Source organism: Nicotiana sylvestris, chromosome 11, assembly GCF_000393655.2.
Source record: "Nicotiana sylvestris chromosome 11, ASM39365v2, whole genome shotgun sequence".
Lineage (NCBI taxonomy): Eukaryota > Viridiplantae > Streptophyta > Magnoliopsida > Solanales > Solanaceae > Nicotiana > Nicotiana sylvestris.
This window is the reverse complement of record NC_091067.1, coordinates 45,685,968-45,708,361: the sequence shown is the minus strand read 5'-3', so window position 1 is coordinate 45,708,361 and position 22,394 is coordinate 45,685,968. Positions and strand designations below refer to the sequence as shown.

The window sequence follows — 22,394 nt, the reverse complement described above, 5'->3', positions numbered from 1 at the left end:
ATTACTGTAATGCCTATGAGCTGCACAGGTTATATAAATTGAGTATCTTTTGACAGCCTCACGACTTGTTTCATTAGGATTAGTACTGTACCAACCTGCACAGGTTATATAAATTGAGTATCTTTTGACTATGCCTCACAACTTATTTCGTTAGGATTAGTACTGTACCAACCGAGTACATGAGGTCGAATGGTACTTATACTACACTTCTGCACATTCCATATAGATTTTGGAGTCGAACTGTTGGTAGAAAGCTAACATTGAAGATGTACCAACGTTCCAATTACAAGCTACCATTTTGTACAAGCTGATGTATTTTCTTTATTTTCTTCACACCAACGTTGTACTTCTTAATTGAGCTTACCTAACGGGTTGAATTAAATGCCCTCACAACTTCGTGGAATTTGAATCCTGACAAACGGTGATGCAGGAAGTTCCGTCACAACCAGAGGGGGGATCAATGGGAAATTCTGATAATGACAAATCTCAAAGCCAGCTTTTTAAGTTGTTCTTTAAAATCAAGCTATACATGTAACACCTATAATCACCGTATAATCAATGTATATGAATTGGACTACCAGCATGCCAAAAAGTTTGCCAAAATCCTGAACCTCTACAATGATAAAAGTCTGGTATCATAGAAGTCGGAGCTGAAGAAAGCAATGCTTTGGGAAGCTCATCATGTAGAAGTTTCATGATAATCAGTAAATGATAAGTCTCTAGAACGGAAGCTCACTATAGAAGCTTATCTAATTGAGCTTCCAAATCCTGTAGCGAGACCATCTTGACAAGGTCTTGTCTATCCTCTGGTGTATATTCTTTTTTCAGAAGGGATAGCACTTGAACGTGTGCTTCCAATATATTAGTCCTGCACAGATATGAAAAAGGATTTAGGGGTTCAGAATCCTTTCGATGATACAAAGTACAAAATAAGAAAATGCATATTATTACATTTTTGCAATACAATGCATATGACCTTATTCTCAGAATTTAAATTAATGCGTGTTTGTTTTTATAATTCTGTAATAATTGGATATTTCTTGTAGAAAGCCATCATTTTCCGCTAAAGCTTCTGTGCACAGGCTGTACTTTTTTGTGACCATAAAATACATATTGAAAAGGAAACCATAGACTGGAATTTCAACAAGTTGTCTCTCTTTAGGGAAGAAGTTTTCAGCAACAAGCTCATTCTGGGAATGAACATCAGAAAGGAGAATTGCTTTTTTTCATGTCGGAAAGCATGAATTTATCAATCTGATTTTGCAAACTTAAACCCTACTCAGAGAACACATACACACACAAAGAGGGGACAGGATTGGAAGAAGAGAAAGAAAGTTCAACCCAACTGAAAAAGGGGAAGCAAAAATGAATGCAGACACTCTCAATTCGATTTCCACTAAAGTGTCAAGATTTACAAGGTTAGCGGATTAAACAAGTTTTGTTATAGATGTAACTGCACAAGAGATCTTACTTAATGGGTTTGAAAAGTATGGCACGTGTTGATGAATTCTGCAGATAGAGCTTCATTTTGGCCAATATCCTAGGCAAATCTTCATTTATTGCTGTGCTGACCTGTGTCAAATAAATGGATCAGCATGTTTATTGAAAAAGAGGGGAAATCTGATTGAATAACAAAAATCAACAGGCATGATGTTTGCTGATTAAAAATATCAGTAGGAAGTTGACTTGTTTGGTTATGTTGGTTGATTCAGGCACTTGTGTAAAACAGTGTCAATGACTTTTCTTTAATTCAACAAAAGATACAGCAAAAGTCTATCTGTTTACCTTCTGAAGAAGCTCAGCAATCTTCCCTGGTGAAGCAAAAGCATGATCCTTGAGTGGCTTTGCAATCCCAGACACCGGTTTTTGATTTTGACTACCAGATAATGCAACTTTAACAGCTGTAACCTTCAGACATTTCATACCGAATAGTTAAAATCTTAAGAAGATTCATAAGGAAATGAACAGTATCTTTGCGACCAGAAAAAGGGAAATGAACAAATCTGCTAGGTCGTAAATATATCAGATTTTGACACTAACCGCTTTGGTTCACGACCGGTTCAAATCTCTGAATATGGGTCCTACTATTTCTGATCCTACCCATTTTTAGAAAGACCCAATCATGCAAGTTTTCAAGAATTGCTTCAATGTGCTCATCTGACCGTATGAAATGAGCTCAAGCATCTTTCTTAGGTTTTAGAGACAAGTAGGAAGTAGGAACTCTTCTCACTACACATTTTGGACCATCGACTTTATATCATTTAACACATTCATCATGTTTGTAGGGTTAGAAGTTCAATTCAAGATAGCACTTTGAAAAAATTCAACCAGATTTGAAGGCTTTTATCTTTTGATGCAATTCTTCCCATTTACAAACAATTCTTAAACTTCTCCAGATAATCATAAATCTTCTTTTCTTTCTGGAGAAAGCGAGATGTAATCACAAACAACACTAATTCAAAGTAATCAAATTTCCACTAGTTTGATACTTTTCAAATAAATTTTGCTCATAGGCAGTTAGGGCATTTAGAGATTCCCTTTACGTTTCAAAAATATACATAACTTACTGGCCAAACTTTGTCATAGTGGTTGAGGGAGTTTTCTCCATACCATTAGGCCAAGAGTTCAAGGCTGGTACGTAGCAAACACAAAAAGAAAAAAAAAATATACATAACTTCTAATACTTTTTATTTCTGTGTGCATAATATCGGCATGAAATGAGTTTAAATGGAATAACATAGTCAGTGGGGATTCACATAGCCGACCCCGACTTGCTTGGGACTAATAGCTTGTTTGGCCAAGCTTCTTTTTGGCCAAAAGTGCTTTTTTTTTGCCAAAAGCACTTTTGGCCAAAAATTGAGGTGTTTGGCCAAGCTTTTGGAATGAAAAAAAGTGCTTTTGAGGAGAAGCATAAGCAGTTTTGGAGAAGCAGAAAAAAGTAGCTTCTCTCCAAAAGCACTTTTTGAGAAGCACTTTTGAGAAAAATACACTTAAAAGCACTTTTTTAAAGCTTGGCCAAACACCTATTGCTGCTCAGAAGTGCTTTTCAAGCTAATTAGCCAAACACAAACTGCTTCTCACCAAAGAAAAGCACTTTTGAAAAAAAGTACTTCTCAAAATAAGCTGATTTTTGCAGCTTGGCCAAACGGGCTATAAGGCATAGTAGTTGTTGCAGTTAGGGCATGCAATTGGGACTGATATTAGTAAAATTACACTTTTCTCCTCTGTATTAGCTATTAGGAAGGTAAAAAGAACATGGAGAGAGACAGTCCATCCACGACACATAATCTTTCCAAGTTTGACCCCTCTGTCCTACCCCCAGCAGCCTGGAGGCAGTTAACTGGACAAAGTGTTGCATTTTCTTATAAAACATCCTACAAAGCTACAACTGTTTTAAATGGAAGTTATAAAACAAAAAAGAGACAAGTAATATGTCTCAAACTCTAGTTTCAAAGGTATTGACAGCTGGTAAGTTTCTACATCAAAAGTAATCACAAAAAGATGCAGGTACATAAATTAGATAGAAATGCATGAAAGAAGCTAAAAGTATACAAGGAGGAGGCAGCTTCTGAGCACTTGAAAGATCATGAGAACTCGACTAAATATCTATAACTAGTGCAATGATTACGTTTACAACGAAAGAGATACGTGGGAAGGAGAAAATGTTCTTTTATCTGGAGAAGAAAATGTATTCTGCCAGAAATCATTAATTATTGAAAGAGCAAAGTTGAAAATGTTGGAAACTGCTTCTGCAAATAAAGAAAAAAAAAGACGTAAATGGAAAACGTAACTAACCTTTGTCACGAAAGAAAGCAATGGTTCCACGACCAACTTAGTCACTGACATGATGAACTCCTCACATGTAGCTTTCAGGCTTTTCTCCAGTTCCTGTATTTAAAGAAGTTTTTTTTACCATAAATTAAACTTCTAAAAAAATTGAATTCATCATTTATATAGCCATTTATTTGACCCTGTCCCAACTTTTTCCATGGATGAGGGTTGATAATGTCATATCTTTCCATGTAAATGTTGAAACCATTGTTTCATAGGAAAGAAAGAGGGCTAGAGAAGGTGATAATAATTGTTTACACAGAAGAGTCAAACTAAATGCATGAAGATTAATCCTTCTTAATGAGATGAGAGGGAAAAATAACTACAATCCATTTCCATCGATACTAAAAGTCACTCTTGTTTTTGCAGCACCAATACAACACTTGAGTGACCCGATAGCAAGCTACCGTAGAGGACTCTCCTCCTCAAAAAATTGAGCTACATCATGTGAACTGATGGCCCACATATCAGATATTAAACTGATAAGAACAGATACTCCACTTGATCTTAGCCAAAAGGCCAAGAAAGGTATATACTAAAAGTCACTCAAGCGAAAACTGCTGAAAACTAACTGGAGCATATACCTTCTTGGCATCAATTTGACTTTCCAATACTCGTGGAGATAAATTTCTAGCGAATGAAGTTGATCTTGACCAGTCAAAGATTGACGCCTGACCCCTTAGAATCCGCCTGAGATGCTCCTGGAAAATTATAACAAATATACAAGAAAGTTTCAGAATCTAACCGTCAGTCAAACATTAATCTAAAGCTAACAGATTGGTGCACATGTAGCATGAGAATTGAAGGCTTAAACTGATGGTCCATTCTATTGCAGAATAGAAGACGGTGAATGGCTTTGAAAGGAGATTAGACAATCTTAATTTCTTTGATACCCGAGAAATCCCTGAGGGTCAGTGACGTAGGGTTTGAAGCTCGGTGGTTAATGGGCCTGCCCCTTTATCCTTCTCTACTTAAATATCAGGCTTTTGTTTGCAGCAAGGTTAGAACCTGCGATGTGCGCCTAACCCATATCACCTGTTGCACTTCTCCACTAGACCAAAGCCCCCGGGGCAAGGGATAAGACAATATTTGCTTAGGCTACAATGATCCATTCTCGGACATACTGGGATACCTTAACATGGTCTCATGGAAGCCCTTGATGAGTTTCACAATAATGGGGGTTATGAAAGAGCATCCCCTCTGCTTCGGTCTTCAAATTTCTTCATTCAGGAAGTCCAATGAGTTCAAGACCATTTTCTTCGCGGAAAATTTATACACTTGAATTCCCGCTACTTTCACATTGTTCTTTTGCAAAGAATTGTAAGAGAGATCATTCAGCATCTTGGGTGCAGCAGTTGTCCCGCATTCTAAGCTTGTCCTTTGTTTGCAGCAAGGTTAGAACCTGCGATGTGCGCCTAACCCATATCACCTGTTGCACTTCTCCACTAGACCAAAGCCCCCGGGGCAAGGGATAAGACAATATTTGCTTAGGCTACAATGATCCATTCTCGGACATACTGGGATACCTTAACATGGACTCATGGAAGCCCTTGATGAGTTTCACAATAATGGGGGTTATGAAAGAGCATCCCCTCTGCTTCGGTCTTCAAATTTCTTCATTCAGGAAGTCCAATGAGTTCAAGACCATTTTCTTCGCGGAAAATTTATACACTTGAATTCCCGCTACTTTCACATTGTTCTTTTGCAAAGAATTGTAAGAGAGATCATTCAGCATCTTGGGTGCAGCAGTTGTCCCGCATTCTAAGCTTGTCCTTTGTTTGCAGCAAGGTTAGAACCTGCGATGTGCGCCTAACCCATATCACCTGTTGCACTTCTCCACTAGACCAAAGCCCCCGGGGCAAGGGATAAGACAATATTTGCTTAGGCTACAATGATCCATTCTCGGACATACTGGGATACCTTAACATGGACTCATGGAAGCCCTTGATGAGTTTCACAATAATGGGGGTTATGAAAGAGCATCCCCTCTGCTTCGGTCTTCAAATTTCTTCATTCAGGAAGTTCAATGAGTTCAAGACCATTTTCTTCGCGGAAAATTTATACACTTGAATTCCCGCTACTTTCACATTGTTCTTTTGCAAAGAATTGTAAGAGAGATCATTCAGCATCTTGGGTGCAGCAGTTGTCCCGCATTCTAAGCTTGTCCTTTGCATCAACTTTTGGGTTTTGGTATATTCTAGCAAGAGAAAACTTTGTGGAGACTATCAATGTTCGGGGATTTTGTGATGCATTTGGCTTGAAAGAAATACGAGAATATTATTGGACAAGAATATGCCTGCTTATGTATAGGACAGAACAACTCTTTTGGCACACCAGAGCAAGATCTTTACTCAAGCTAGAGTCATTTGGACTGAAGAGATTCTTTTTCTCAACTACCGGATCTTCAGGGAGATTGAAGGCACCTCTGTTTGGGACTGGCCTTATCCTACTACCATTTTATCTTCCCTATATGTTGTACCTGAGAACTATTCATCTACAGGTTACATGGTATGCATATAAGTACACCACCGCCTTCCCATGATCCTAGATAGGATCAGAATCTTATACATGGGATAGTTTGTCACTCGAGCATTTGTACCATCTGACTCAGCCAAAATTTGTGAAGGAAGTAATCTGTAAGTTTGACTCTAAATTAACTAAACTTTTGATCTGAAAAGACTTATGCTTCAAGTTTACTGACAATCAAAGGAAAAGTTAACTCTAGTACACAAATGTGTCTGATGCAGCATTCGTCCACTAGCAGTGTCACCCAGAGTTGCCAAAAGAATTAAATCAAGTGTGAAGAAAATAATGATAGGTCCAAACTTGAAAAAGGAGATCAAATGTGTTAGTGTAATTCACTGAAGTCAACTTTGCATTTCTTCTTAATTCCATAAGAGATGACTTCAGTCTAATATTGCATAGTGGAACGAGCAAACTCTGCCTTATAAGAAAATAAAACAATTTAATAGCATTGTCTGTTTCATTCAAGATAATGTAATTATCAGAGAAAAATACATTTGCAGCAGAGAAGTGATGGAACCTGAAGAAATGAATACCAACAGAAATAGTAGATTCTCAATACTCACCAGTAAATGCGAAAAATCAAGCTCCTTGTGTGTGACTGAAAATTCTATGTCAAATGGGGCAATCTGGAAAGCATCTTAAGTTAGAAACCTGCAGTTATGCCAAGGAACTAGGAATTTCAAAAGCAAGTAAGAGAAACCTGCTCTCTAAGGATGAGTAGATGCTTTATCAAGAAAAGTTGCGCATCCATCGATGACGATCTTTTGCCAATAAGTTTGCTAGCTTTCTGAAGGAATTTAAAGTTTAGCAATAACCAACAGCATATTGACAAAAAATGACGAATACAGCATTACAAATTTCAACAGCATAATCAGCGGAACAGTCAAACACATGAACTTCAACAAAAGAAACTTACTTGGATGGATAAAGAGCAGAACTCTACAGCTTCCTGAGAAAGAAAAATAGGAATTAAGGATCCAGAAACATCTAACTAAAATTAGAAGGGGTAGTGGTAGCAAAAGTAACTGCTTACCTGGGCTAATCCAGTGAAAACAGCTGATTCTAGAGAACAGTACAGTTTTGACAGACATGAGATGGTTTTCTCCAATGGTGGATACCAGGTTCCGGAAACATCTGGGTTTTGTTCAGTCTGCACCAAATATAAAATAAGGAGAAGCAGAGAATATGGTGCAAAATAGCAAAAAAGTAAAGAGACACAGAATATAGTGCAAAATCGCAGAAAAGCATGTTTAACAGCAAAGAGACAGCGAAAGAATATCTGCAAAAAACAATTTCAAGTTACATAAATCAACATATTCTAAAGCGTTTATATATATATATATATATATATACGCCAAGAAGTTGATGGCAAAAATAGTTTAGTACATGCATGTATTAGGACTCCCAAGAGTCAAGCCTCCTCATATAAAGTAGCAACTCAAAATCAAGAAATAAAAATCCTGTTCTCATCACATCAAGATGCATAGTTACAATCATATAGTTGAAATGCCCAGATCTTTGAGAAGGTTCCTAACCCAGACCCTCAAGCTATTCAAAATAACCAACAAAAAGCACCATACTAACATAAATCCTAAAGTCTCATCTTAAAATACAGAAAACAAATAATAAAGAAAATAAGCTTAAATTACAAATTCCATGAGACCACTTATTTTCAATTTTCACACCTTGGAACTTCAATATATTTTGCTTCGTACTGTGCAATAAACGTCATAAAACAAGAATCACAGGTCAAGAACGGTTAAGCAAGATATTGATTAAAGAATAGTAATAGGAAAATATATCAAACTACAACCTCCATACAAGAATGCAAACTTCTCCACCAAAAAATTACAAAGAAAAAAAGGATAAAGATAAAAATAAAGGCCATCCTAGCTCGTACTTCCTCTAAAGATATAGGTTACAGAAGTCAACTGAATACCCGTCACAGGATAAAGAGCTTGGCACTTACAGATGGTGAATTTAGTTCTGCTGACACAGATTGCTCCAACTTTTTTGGGTAATCCAAATCCTCGTCTGAAGGAAGGTAGTTTGCAATCTGAAAACAAAGCGGGGAAAGAAGGCATGATCACATTATTTGCAGACCAGCGGTTGCTTGTGAAGAAGTTCAAGCACATAGAAAGCAAACATAAATATGCACTTCTTAGTCCAGTTATCCCAGCTTATATGGCCTAATCTCCTTCTCTTATCAATCCCTACTTATCATATTCCCCTAATAAAAAACGTTTTCCATCTCCATTCAAATCTATTGAAACTCGTATCACAACTGTTTCAGTACGAACTAGTTGGCGACAGCTGTTAACCATGTTTCCCGTTTGAACTCATCTCAAGCTAACGTGATAAAACATTTGAAACTCATACCACTTTGCATAATTTAATTCAATAAAAACAACGCACAGAGTAGAAATGAAAGTATGGCAGGAAGAAGGAGAAAAGATTAGACTGGGAACCGAATAAACTCCAAACAAATATCAAATACGACAGTAGCAAAAATAAGGAAAGCACGCAAAATTTCCTCATAACGATGGATAGGGCTCATTTTCCACAAATTTGTAATGAGTGAGTAATGACAAAGAATTGCAAGGCCTTTCGCTGGGATCTTCTCTTTTCTTTGGGGTTTTGGGTTGCATATTTCACTGTACACAGAATGTTTTATGTCTTTGTACCGGGGTCGCATAACCTTGGTGTCTATTTATAAAGGCAGAATACATAGATGGTTCCTTAAAGTTGCCCATTATTTTCACTTAGCTACCGCAACCGAGACTTGTACCTATTAGATACTCCAACTTCAGTCATTATGTGCCTCTCAAACACATAAAGTTAACATGGCCAAAAAACCGAGAAGCTCAAAATCCCATTTTTCTTTTTATTTTAATTTTTTAAAACTATTTTTACAGAACCACAATATACAATCCTACCGCCGTTGCTCCAGCACTGTCGCCCCTACAAAAATCCTGCAACTATTTTTGTTTAATCTTCTTCCGTCTTCGATTTTGTACTACTCCCAGATTGAGATTTTCAGTAATTACAAACTACTTTTCTGGAAGAGCAAGATAAAAAATGATATAGAAATAGACCGAATTAGTGACCTAGAAACGTGAATCTACCCAAATCAAGAAAATCCCTTATTTTCACTTATGGTCAATTTGTTCCAAGGTACTTTTATGACATCGATGGAAGATAGTGCAAATAACAACAACAACAACGACCCAGTAAAATCCCACTAGTGGGGTCTGGGGAGGGTAGTGTGTACGCAACCTTACCCCTACCCGACGGAGCAGAGAGGCTGTTTCCGAAAGACCCTCAGCTCAGGAAGACGGAAAGAGACAAAATCAGTACCACCAACAGATACCATAGGAAAAATAACAGCATCATGAAAACCAGAAAATAGATGCAAAGCAAAAGCGATAGCCATTAAATAGACCCGGCACTATGAAAAACGAAAGAGTAGTAAGACACAACATTAACCATTAGCATTCTAAAGAAGAGAGCAATAAATTGAAAAGTAAAGCTATTGGACAACAGTTTATACCATGAGATACAACTGCTTATGTTTGAGTATGAACAAATATTCCACTTCTAACCAAAATCTATGCACCAGGAAAAAACGGCCAAATTTATCCAGTAACTTACTTTGCCACTATCCATCTATCAATGAGGGTGCTGGTTAAGTGGAGAAATCGAGAGGAAAAAACAAGAAAGAGATTGAAGTAAGTGGTAAAATTATAACAGCAAAGTTTAGCATAATATGATCCCGTATCCAAGTAACACAAATAAGCTGCCATACAGCATTTAAATACAATGCCCAAGCAATACTTTGAATAGTTACCTCATCACGGATATAGGTGCGAGCACGAAAAGTTAATCGCTCATGGACATCTGCTAGAATCCTGTCCAGAGTTGGACGCAGCCCAGCCAATGATTCACCCCGTCTGCTCAGTTGTTCTCCGAGAACTTCAACTTTAAGGATATCAACCAGTTCACAAAGAACATCCAGGTTTGTTTCGTGAATAAGTTTAGGGCGCAATGTATCATAAAGGAAAGTGCACCTGCAGTAGTAGGACCCAAAGGTTCACATCGGAGGTAATCGTAAACCTTAAAGGTTCACATAAAGCTCAAGTTTAATGATCAAAAGAATAAAGCTCAAGTTCTAGCAGCTTCAGTGGCATATAAATAATATAACTAGAAATCCTCGGGTCAATACTTCATTAAACTGTAGTAACTGGACCAACCAAGAGATGGGTCAGGCTCAGGAGCACGTGAATTTAGATGCTATGCATAGAAGATTCATATCATGAGACTTGGGGACAATATCCTGAGACTTGCATTCTCAAACATTTTCAAAATTTCATGCCAAAAGGAAATGACAGTCCAACAAGTCCAGATGATACAAAATGGAGAAGTTTTTTGGGATTTGAGGTTTACAAGGAACTTTCAGGACTGGGAAGTGGCAGAATTCCAAAACCTAGTTGAGTTGCTTCACACACAAGGAACACCATAAGCTAACCACGACGTATGGAAGTGTGTGGGGGGGGGGCAGAAAATAACGGGGTATTTTCTGTTAAATCATTTTATCAGAAGCTTCTGGTTAGGGAGGAGGTTGAATTTCCACATAGAACTCCATCCCTAAGGTTCCAAAGAAAGATATGCTTCTTCACTTGGTTAAACAGAAATATAGCTTGAGAATGCACGAGACAGAGATATCTGATTGTGTATCTCTTGTTAATAGAAGGGAGCAAAGAAAAAAGTAAAGTTAGCAAGTGCAACCCATAACATGTTCCACTACTTTTTTATATAACAGTGAATTACATGTTCCATTACTTAAACTTACCAAGATTTAAAATCTGACATTAGATTAATTATCAATAACCGTAACTCTTTGCCATTGATATTATCTAATCACATTAACTTATCCAGAAAGACTTAAAAAATGATGAAGATTAAATCTAGGTCTAATTTCGATGGATTAAAAAGAGCATGGCTTTGTTTCTCTCTGCCCCCACAATCAGGAAGGATGTACATATAAGTTAATGTAAAAATATTCAGAGAAGGAAAAAGGAAAATTTATGAACCAAAAGAAAGGTGCAGGTTTAAGGGATATCTCATATCCACCCACGGGAGAGTAATTTAAATCTCAGTAAAGAGGTAATTCACATGTAGTAATTGATAGAATTTGGTTTCCTTACCCACCTACATGATTTTAATTTCCAGGTACAGGAAACTGCTTCCCCACCTAACCGAGAAATCTCCAAAGGCCAGCCGGCATACAGTTCGAAACTCGGTGGAAAATCCCGGGCCCCTCTACCTTTTCTCCACTTAAACAAATGTTTTCACACCTTTTGAGTTAAGGCTTATATTTAACGGACCTGGTTTTCCTTTGTAGTAACTATAACTTTCACATGTGACCTCCACATATGTATCACGAAGACTTAAGGACACAAAAAAGCAGTTGAAGCAACCTACAAATCTAAACCAGATGAGAAATCTGTCACAGCTCTTTCTAAGGAATAGATAAGCGTAGATTCCATGGAAGGCTTCAAGTTCCTAACTAGGAACTAATCTTGTGCTTGCGGCAAGATCTAAAGTGACGATCACTAAGCTATTGGGCAGCCTCATAGTTAACACTGATTTTCATTACCGCACAAATAATGTGTCTGGAAACATTTACATCCACTTGATACCAAGAAGCTATGCCCTGTATGCATTGATAGCAACTCTGGCCTAGGTAGGTCTTAGAACAGCACAAGTTACCAAATTGACAAAGCCTTACAGGCATAAACATTTTGCAATGTTGGCTCTCTTGCTTATAAGCACATGACAGCAATATAGATGGTCCAACCCCCCTCCCCCCCGCCCACCACAAACAAGACGAGAAAAAGAAGGAAAAAGAAAAAGCAAATCAGAAAGAAGCTGGAAAGGAATGAAAGCAGCACAAACAGGTCCAAATGCAGAAAGAAACCCACAAGAGAACTTAGGCAACTCACAGAGGATCTACAAGAGGAGTCAAACTTGAAATGTCCTCTGAAGATGATGGGAAGAAGTGATTGAAGAGTTGATGCTCTAGCTGACACACCTGCATTAAGATATCAAAGATAAAGTATGGAGACTTGTTCATCTCACTTTTACACTAATATTAAAATGTCCAAGATATAGATATAGATATAGATATAGATATGGCATTTTTAGTGCTAGCTGAACGTGAAGTAATGGCTTTTGTGCAACGTCGAAAGGGTCCTGATGTAGTGGGATCGTTTGGGTTGTTAGAACCTCTAGCAGATGGTTCGAAATTGATTCTAAAAGAACCTATTTCACCAAGTAGTGCTAATTTCTCCCGTACTTGATCGATTGAACTACGATGATTGAAGTGAAGATAGACAGACTTCTGTGAGAGAGACAGAATGGCAAAACTTTATATATATATATATATATATATATATATCAATTTTTACCCTAATAAGCTTCAGCAAGACCTTTTCTAGAATCAACTTCTGATAATAACTTTGGGAATAGTGATTTGATTCACTAGAAAACATATAGAAGTTCTGATCCTTCCTCAAAGAAACCAAAGTTGCTATACTTTTAGCATCATTCATACTAAATCCAATTAGAGGAAATATTCTTCCACATTAAGATGAGCTAAACTTTTAAAAGAAAAGTTAATTCGTGGCTCTCTAATTTAGAACTAATTACTTTGAATTCATCCCGTCAAATAAAAAGAAAAATGAATTTGGATCGCACATATGACTATCAAGACTAGCAGGTCAAATTTCAATTGTGTCCTTTTCTACTTCTTCTAATGCCCCCCCCCCCCCCACAAAAAAAAAAAACCATCACCATAAAAAGAACAGGTCATCAAAGGATGTCCCAGAATCTCCTTTTGCTTTTCCTACTAGATGAAAGTAAGGCAAAAATTATCATACCATTCTCCAGTGCAAAATGTTTTAAAGAACAGAACTGATGTCATTCGAATGTACCTGCATTAAATATGCACATCCCGATCTACTCAAAGACGGCAATGCTTCTTTCCTGGAAAATTCAGAGATCCGCTGTTGCACTATACCTCTTATCTGGGTTAAATGAATCAGAATGAGTACTAAAATGAGAGAAGGAAAAAAATGACCAAGAAAAAGGTCATATATATATATATATATATATATACATATATATAAATTCTGATACGTAAGAAAAGAGTAGCTATAAAACCCAACGGTGCTTATGACTCACCAATGAAAGGCGCTGTTCACAGTAGAGTTTGTGGCATTCTTCAAGAAGTTGAATATATTCTTTTCTAGGTGTTCTGCTTTCAATTTCCTCCAAGATAGGCTTGAGCTGCAGATAACTAAGATCATTTGGTTCATGGATTACACAGCAAAGCTAGTTGTTGTGATACTCACCCTCATACGGCCCATTAATAGACTTTCTATAAACTAAAAAGAAACGAGAAGTTCCAGGTTACCTCATTTGCTGCAGCCTTGAAGCGTACATAAATTATAGATGCCTCTATACCCTCGGCCAAAGATGTTTTGCTACCACCACTGCTTCGTATTGCAGCCTGAACCTAATCAAACGGAAATATCTCAGGAAAATCAACCATTCATCTGCAAGTCAAAGATCGTTCTGCATATAAAAATGAAACATAAAGCAGATTTACCTGAGAAGAAGTGCTTCTAAGTACTGAAAGAACGTGAGAGCGAATCATTCCTAGAGCTCGAGACTGGTTACAAGAGGAAAACGGACAAACAGACACAGAGAAAGAGAAAGCACAATGGGGTTAGAATTCTCATATCCCAGAATTTCATAAGCCATGCTCATTCTATAAAGAAATATATTTTCATATTTGGAAGATTACAAATTTTTTATGTCAATGCTTTTAAGTACCTGAAGTTGTCGAAACTTGACCAAATAAATGCTGCACTCCGCATATTGTGGGTTACTCTCAACATATCTTCAGTCACGTACAAAAGAAACACAAAGGTTATTTGTGCTCTTATGCAAAGATTTACCCCAGCTTAATTTAACAGGACTTAATCTTGACAAAAGAATTTACTTTCCTAGAAGAAACCTGTGAACCCATTACTTGTTCACATGATAAACATCACAAATAACCAAGAAAAGTATGGATTATACATCATCACTGTGTTTTGTAGAATTCATAGATCTCAATGCAGTAATATGAGATGCAATGTCACTTACGAGATACACTCATCGAGTCTCTTAAGTAATGGAAGAAAATTTGTACTCCCAACGCTCATACTAGGAGAATAAAAAGCGGTTGCAACCTGCAAACAGGTGTACAAGACAACCACGAGGAGTTAACGCAGAAAAAAGGGTAACAGAAAACTGGATATGTGACATTTTTAGAGTTCAAGAAGAAGAAGAAGAGCAAGATTGAGCACAAGATAAATCAAGCTGATATAATGCTCAAATAGGATGTAATTCAACAAAAAAGCATTAGAAAACTTTTAGGCTAATGGTCGTGATTAAATCGAGAATATCCACAGTGGAGGGTGAAAAAGCTATTCCATTTTTTTTTGTTAAAAAGCTATTCCATTTCTGAAGGGCATTTAAAAGAAGGAACTCTCATTCTCAATATCACAAGTGAAAAGTTTTTCCTTTAGAAACCACCAAACACAAAAATGGGAGAGAAAAGAGCTGTTAAAGGCTTTCAGTACAATAGAAGAAGAGCCAAGATTTAAAAAACCACCTTAAATAAATAACTTGCTAAGTAAGAATTATCAGAATAATCCCAAAGCACTAGAATGACACAGCCAAGATAGACTAGCTTTGGATGACTCATTTATAACATGAGAAAGAAAACCATCCTGAATCAAAGCTTAAGTTACAAAGACTGAAGCACTTCGGTGAGTGGCTGTGGGGGAACAAAATCTAATTGAAAAAAAAATGAATTTCTTTACGGAGAAAGCTCTCGTTTCTTAAAGCTGCTTTGCCATAGTTCAAGTCAGTTTGGTATATTAACTCACTAATGTATCAAAGCATAAAAAATACAGATAGCATGAATTCTTCACTCAGAATAAAGCTGACGCAGAACTCAATTCAAAAAAAAAAAAAATCAATTCAAAAAATAAAGCTGACGCAGAACCATACCCAGTTCAGCATAGGCATAGCTAGACCACTGTGGATACCAGTACAAAAAAACATGGGATATCAATGAAATATTTTCAATATAAATGGCAGTCGGACCTTACATTCTCCAATTCATCGAAGTAATTGAGCTTATTGTGAAGTGATTCCGCAAACTCAATTAATTTCTGCTTCTCCAAAAGCTGCAAAAGAAACAACAAATTGCACAAGCAAGAGTATTCAATGTTTGCTTCCTGTGTTAATTATTACCTTTTTACCTCTACACCACATGGCCATTAATATTAGACACTGACAGGGAGACTTCCTAATTTAAAATGCAAACCAATGGACATCGCAAATACACAATATTGACATGAATTACAACTAGACAATGCTATATGCCAAACAGCAGCTTGAGCTAGAAAAAACAAAAAATGCATTACTTGGTGCTAGGTGGCAATTGAAGATGTTTGGCATCTATTAAACACACCAGGCTAAAATCCAACAAAAGAGTAGATTGGAGGTAAGGACTTTCGGCATCATAGACTGATGCAAACCGATATCTTTTTTACAATGAACTCCATCACTTAGAAGCGTATCCTCTAACCATGCAATTAAATTGTTCCTACGTTCTACAAAATGTTGAAAAGAGTAATACAGTGAAGTACAATCTATTGCAAAGATAACCACACAGGCTAAGAGAAATGGGTTGACACACCAGTCTATCACACGCATCATGAAGAGTTCTAGTCTTTGTTGCCACTGCTTGATGCTGCAGCTGCAGCTCATTGAATAAGTCAAGTGTTTGATCCACCTGTGAGAGAGCCATTATTAAGGGCAAGTGCATGTCGAAAACAAGCATAGAATAGATGAACTGCATCAACAGAAAGGCCTAAGAGAAGAGTATAAGAGCATTCTTTTCTTCTCAGAATACCTGGTGAAGTATAATATTGCAGGTCAGAATCTGCTCTGTTAAGGTGTTGACATAATGCTGATATTTTTCTTCTGTCTACATAAGAGAAAGAAAGCATATACAATTTTTTCATTAGTAAGTGTAAAAGAGGAAGCTTATGTAATTTTGGGCACACATCAACAAGTAGCTTTTGGAAGATGTGGAAGAGATATAACAAGCTAAAGACTAACCTCTGATTTCATGGCTGCTTCAAGATCCGCAAACCATTTATAGAACTGGTCAACAAAACAGCACATCGGGGGAAAAGATAAAATATCAAGTTGAAGTAGCAATACAGAACAGGATTACCAAGGATGCTATTTCCATCATCATTTACAAAGCTAAACTAAGCATATTTATCATTCAAGCTTATACATGAATGCAACACAAAGTTGCCACAGAGACAAATTTGGAAAACTAAAGCTCCTTATAAAGTGGCTTGCTTCAGCTAGACAGTGACATATGAGCAATACCAACACAGCAAATTCTTCAACAGAGAGGCCTGAATATACACAGAAAGTACTACAAGTATGAAATGGAGGCTGAGGATGTTAATTACTTCTTACTACACTGCCCATAGTCTCAAAGTTGCGCAGTTCTAACTTTTAACATTTTTGACGCAAAGGGGACGATACCAAGATCCATGGAGAACTTTAATTCTGCTGAACAGGAAAAGGCGCGGGAAAAGGAAAAAGCTACATAAGGGAAACGAGACTTTCCTCATATGACTAGCTAGGGCTTTACAATAAAGAGAAGAAGATGTGGGCGGCATGGGATGTAGCTCCATTAGTTTTCATGTGGTTCCTTGGAAGGAGAGAAGTAGGAGGGCTTTTGAAAGGGGTGGAAAATGATTTTGTAAACTAGAGAAATAGCCTCTTATTTTAGTTAACTGTATGTATATATAATTAGAAACAGCCTCTCTACCTTCACAAGGTAGGGGTAAGGTCTGCGTAACCACACTTGTGGGATTACAGTGGGTTTGTTGTTGTTGTATGTATATATAATTGGATGTCCTCGATACAGAAATTTTATTTTTTTTGTGAAAAGGTAATTAAATTCATTAACAATGGAAAAATCTCCTTAACAAAAGATAGAGAACCTACAAAATAAAATGAAAAAGGGAAAGAACTTCTAGTGCTATCTCTATCATTTCATATAGTGCTATCTCTATCATTTCATATGCATGCAAATTAAGAGCCGAAAACCTCCTCTGTTGCATGGAAAGGTGAAGGCCAACACTAAAGTTCAAATATGGAGAGTTCTAAAAACAAATTCCTTTTTGCATGTCTTTCTGATATATAGATTTAAATACTGCTCCACTCAGGCAGGCAGGGCCAAGGCCATAAATAGACACATGGTCATTTCAGACCAATATCTGAATACATCACTTGCAATCAAGGTATTTCTAACCCAGAAGACATTGAGTACCACTGTCAATTCTCACTAAATGCAAGTTTTAGTTATTTTTTGCTTGGCATAAGGTGTTTCCTCTCCAGTTAATTACAATCATCAGGACCAAAATGAGAGGCATATTCTTTAAGTAAGCCAAAAAATGGAGCTGTTTAGCAAGCAATTATTATGCATTCTGTTCCAGCTCATTGGTTTAGCAGTTATGTGTGACTGATATGTTGCCAAGCACAAGACACTACAACTTCTAGTCTTACACAAAGATCAACTCTATATTTTAGCACTTGTTGCTCTAAACACACATATAGACAGCTTATTATGGTTACAAGATGTGATAGTTCTAATTCCTTTCCAATATTTAGCTGATCGTGCACCCTTTTTTATATGGGAAAAAATCATTCACGATCCCATATTTAAAATATGGAATATTAAGATCTACAACCTGGAAATAGCAGAGGTAAGAAATAATGGACGTGCCAACTAAACATTTTAAAAGTTCTTTGCTCTTTTTTTGTAACTGACCTGATTTGTATTCACTAGGACTGCTTCAATGGCCCCTGAATCTTCCAGAGAACTGAGCTTTGTTGAGACAGAGAGATTATTATCCTGTCCAGAAACTTGATCCTGGGACTAGAAATAAAAATATATTTCAGGTAACTTAATTTGAGATAGCTGATACTTTCAAATCAACCAAGAATGAAAAATTCACCAAATTGGGCGGGAAAGGTCTCTCAGCAACTGCATGGGAAAGTGCTTGTATGGCTGTTTGTTGTTGCTCTGTTAATGGAGCATTCTGTAAGACGAAAATTAGCTAAAGTCGTTGGATATATAACATAAAGAGAGCCACTACTGCTGAATTAGTTAACCAAAAGCAATAAAATTCAGTAGACAAACACACACATGTAGTACATACAAATGGGAGGAAATTCAGTAAAAACAATGTATATTGACATGGTGAGGGCCGCAAACTCAAACGATTCAAATCCAAGATGGAGGTGATTACTAATATAGTGATTTTCCATTAGAAATTCCAAGAATAAGCTAAAACTAAAGAGTCACCAGATAAGGAAACAGCTAGCTGGCCAGTGGTAATACGAGAAAAAAGAGAAGCAGTGCAACATTAGAATGAGAACAAACATGAAAAGATAGTTAAGTGGCAGAGGCAGATCCACGATTTGAACATTATGGGTTCGAGTTCAGAATTCTAGCACAAGCCATTTGAGTTATTGGGTCCGAAATCAATTTTTAATACTAATTTAGTGGATCTTTTAGCACATTTACAGGGTCTGAACTAAAACTATTGGGTTTGTACGAAAGCATATCTAATGCACTAGGTCCATCCCTCTTCAAATAAGAGGACTTGATTTACACAAAGATTTGCTGGAAGGTATTTTCTAAAGCTGTAAGGAATCCAATAAGTCCAGTAACACATCGATGTCAGTGACACTCAGCATTACACCAAACAGCACTTCATTATTCTTCTTTTATTTGGGGAGTGAGAAGATTGAAATGCGCTTCAAATTTGTCATACAGTCACAGATCTATGAGAGAACTGAAAATTTGGTAAAGCGTTCACATAGATCTGGAGCGTTGATTGATGTTCCAGAGAATTAGACCTAAAATATAAGAATTGTACAAAATGGGAAAGAGAGGGGGGGAACCTGCTCCCAGGTAGAAGCGAAATTGTAGCCTTTGGAAATAGCTTCCGACTTAGGAACACCGGGCCTTGACGCCATCGCCATGGGTTTATCGACACTCTCTTCTTTTGGCTCAGCAGAAATGAGTGATTTTCTGTACGTTACAACTGTTCAACACGAAGCAGAATTGAATAAAAATAGGGATTAGAGAAAAGCCGATCAAATTAAACCAATCAAACTAACAATGCAAGCTCTCTAGAAAAACCCCAATGCACACACCAGCGGTCCAGCACTAGCCGAAAAACCCGCCCTCCATTGTTGCTACCATTTTCAAGAACAATCAAGAAAACAGATGATTATGGTGGTTACCGTAGGGATTCAGTGGAACCAACTTCGAGTTCTCAGCGTACTTGTCGAAGTTGAAGACTGGGAGATCTGGGATATGATCGTCTTCACTCTTCCATATGGCTGCACTTCCAAAAACTTCCCATAGAAAGATTAATTATTCTAATTTCTAATCGTCGTAAGAGAGGGGGAAATACTACTTTTTGTTTTACATACACAGGTTTTCTTTAACTACTGTTTTTATATTTTATTTTAAAATTTATTTCAATTACAAGAATTTTAATACGTAAACTAAATATAAATAATAGTATGCAAAAATTAGATTTACACTTTAAATTTACTAGTATTAGTACCCGCGCGATGCCCGAGCAAAAATCATATCAAATTGTGATGTAGGTTGTTTGAATCATGTGCGAATAACCTTAAAATATAAACCTCTGAGATAAAAATTATATAACATTAGATATTAATTATAAAGAATGATATGAAATTATTGTTCAAATCTCGTAGTGTGGACAACTTATTTTTTTATATATATTTGTATTAGCATAATCCTTAGTTGTAGTACTTGCATTTCATTTCAATATTAAAGTATACTAAACATTTCATGTTGTGATCAGTCTTGTTTTAGCACATTAAATAATATTATTTTAACAAAATTCTTACTATCACTTTGTTTTTATCTCAAAGACTGAAAGTCAAATATGTCTTATTTATCACATCATTTTTATGCAAATTCTTTTTTTTGTTTTGTTCTTTTCTTATAGTTATTGTATTATTTATTAATTAATATTATTATACTATCATATAAGTTTTTATTAGCTTAATAATTAAATTAATGTCTTGCTTATTATCCTTTAATAGTTCTTAATAAATGTAAATATTTTATTCTTGAAATTTGGTATATTTTTATGTTTGTAACCTCTTATTCGAAATTGTTTAATCATTTAAATTTATAAGTAATATTTTAAAAAATATTTTAATTATTTAATTTATTTAATTTAAAGTATAAGTATCCTCACACTACCTCTATTTTTTATTCACTCTCTTCTCTACTATAATATTTTAATTAGTTTTTATATTACTATTTCACCTATAACCAAAATAATATCATATTTTATTTTAAATTGTAACTTTGAATTAATTTATTTGATTATTATGTTCCAAATGTATTGAGTTCTCTTATAATTATTTTTGTATTAGCTGCAGTTAAATTTTCTTTCTTTTTAGCTTTAAGATGCAAATTTAATTTTTAATTTTTATTAGTAAAATTACCTATATTAAAATTTTATTTTAATCACAAAAAAATATTTTATAATTATTATGAACACATTATATCTGAATATTGTAGCAATATTTTCACTGTCATATTATTTACTTATATAAATTTTCTTTCTCTTTTAGTTTTAAGATACAAATTTAATTTTTAATTTTTATTAGTAAAATTGCCTATATAGAAATTTATTTTTTATTTTAAATTTTTTATTTTATTTTTCATAAATAAGACTTCAATTTTGTGGTATTATCCATAGTTTGAGTATTCTCATCATAGTTTTAAGAACTCTAATCTCACATTCAAATAGTTTTTTCCTTTCATTTCGAATAGTAATTTAACGTAATTTTGCTATTTTTTAATCTGATATATAGTCTTACTACGTTTTATGTGGCTTTTCATTAACTTGTAACTTTATTTAATATCATTATCAACTACTATTCTTTAATATAATATAGATAAATATATAATTTTTTAATCATAAAATAAATATTTATTTTGATTTAAAAATATTGCTTGAAAATTTTAAATTATTTAAATTTTAATAATATTCTTAAGTGTTATATATTTACTTTATTTTATTTTCTAAACTCATGATTTATAAATATCCTCACATTATCTCTAATTTATTTTTATTATTCAATATTTTTAGTTTTTGATTTTGTATATTAGACTTGAGTTACGTGAACTTACCCATATTATGGCTTTTCTTATCACAATATAAAAGACTTTCTTATCTCAAATTTAAATTAGTTTTACCCCTTTTCTCTATGATAAAAAATATGAATTTTTATTTTTTTCTCTATTTAGTCTTTATTTTTTATATTATATTATTCAATTCCTAATATTATTACATTGTCATGTGAATTTTTATTATCTTGATTGAATTTAATATATATTTATATCACACTCATTCTAATATAATATAGATAAAAATTAAATAACTTTATCATCTCAAATTCAAATATTTTTTTATCATTCTATTTTCTAAATTGGACCGCATTTTCAAAAAATTATGTTATGCTTTCAAACTTAAACTAACTGTACTCAATTCAAATATTAATCATACAAAAGTATTTTCTTAATTGTTTGAACACATTATATCTAAATGTTGTAGTAATATTTACGTATAAGGTAATTGTTTGTCCGATTTATAAATATTAATATGAGTTCATTATTATTGTTATTAAAATATTTTTTTACTGATTCTTTAGTTTTTTTCTTACTGTATAAATAATTTGTATACTTTAATAAAATCTTATTTTGCTGCTTAAATTTATTAAATTTTTAAACTCAATAAATCTTTAATATCTTAAGTAAATTT

The 22,394-nt window shown here is 35.1% G+C and overlaps 1 protein-coding gene and 1 non-coding gene across 4 annotated transcripts; both read right to left on the bottom strand.

Annotated features, from left to right (window-relative positions):
• Window positions 1-474: 474 nt before the first annotated feature.
• Window positions 475-19,978, bottom strand: LOC104233327 (conserved oligomeric Golgi complex subunit 3). 3 transcript variants are annotated; one of them, XM_009786715.2, is made up of 26 exons: window positions 19,732-19,978; window positions 19,477-19,619; window positions 18,525-18,608; window positions 18,338-18,445; window positions 16,600-16,644; window positions 16,391-16,465; window positions 16,175-16,270; window positions 15,582-15,659; window positions 14,569-14,654; window positions 14,254-14,320; window positions 14,027-14,089; window positions 13,832-13,933; window positions 13,600-13,704; window positions 13,350-13,442; window positions 12,360-12,448; window positions 10,205-10,424; window positions 8,327-8,413; window positions 7,391-7,507; window positions 7,274-7,306; window positions 7,058-7,144; window positions 6,921-6,983; window positions 4,416-4,532; window positions 3,796-3,888; window positions 1,786-1,908; window positions 1,472-1,572; window positions 475-868 (listed from the first exon to the last, which is right to left on the bottom strand). In XM_009786715.2, the coding sequence occupies exons 2-26, from the start codon at window positions 19,555-19,557 to the stop codon at window positions 736-738; spliced, it is 2,346 nt and encodes a 781-aa protein (XP_009785017.1). In that variant the 5' UTR covers window positions 19,558-19,619; window positions 19,732-19,978; the 3' UTR covers window positions 475-735. The 3 variants fall into 3 exon arrangements, with proteins under 3 accessions (XP_009785017.1, XP_009785016.1, XP_009785018.1); XM_009786714.2 differs by having other exon boundaries at window positions 19,822-19,978; XM_009786716.2 differs by having other exon boundaries at window positions 18,338-18,439; window positions 19,822-19,978.
• LOC138882536 (U2 spliceosomal RNA) lies at window positions 4,173-4,363 on the bottom strand. Its single transcript, XR_011404131.1, has one exon. It is a non-coding gene; the product is annotated as a U2 spliceosomal RNA (small nuclear RNA).
• Window positions 19,979-22,394: the final 2,416 nt, after the last annotated feature.

Excerpts from the sequence above, each read along its gene's own strand:
- LOC104233327 (XM_009786715.2), bottom strand. The coding sequence starts at position 19,557 with ATGGCGATGGCGTCAAGGCCCGGTGTTCCTAAGTCGGAAGCTATTTCC. Across the intron at positions 7,307-7,390 it reads TTTTCACTGGATTAGCCCAG|GAAGCTGTAGAGTTCTGCTC; the intron begins GTAAGCAGTTAC and ends TTTCTTTCTCAG. Across the intron at positions 4,533-6,920 it reads TTGATTTTTCGCATTTACTG|GAGCATCTCAGGCGGATTCT; the intron begins GTGAGTATTGAG and ends ATAATTTTCCAG.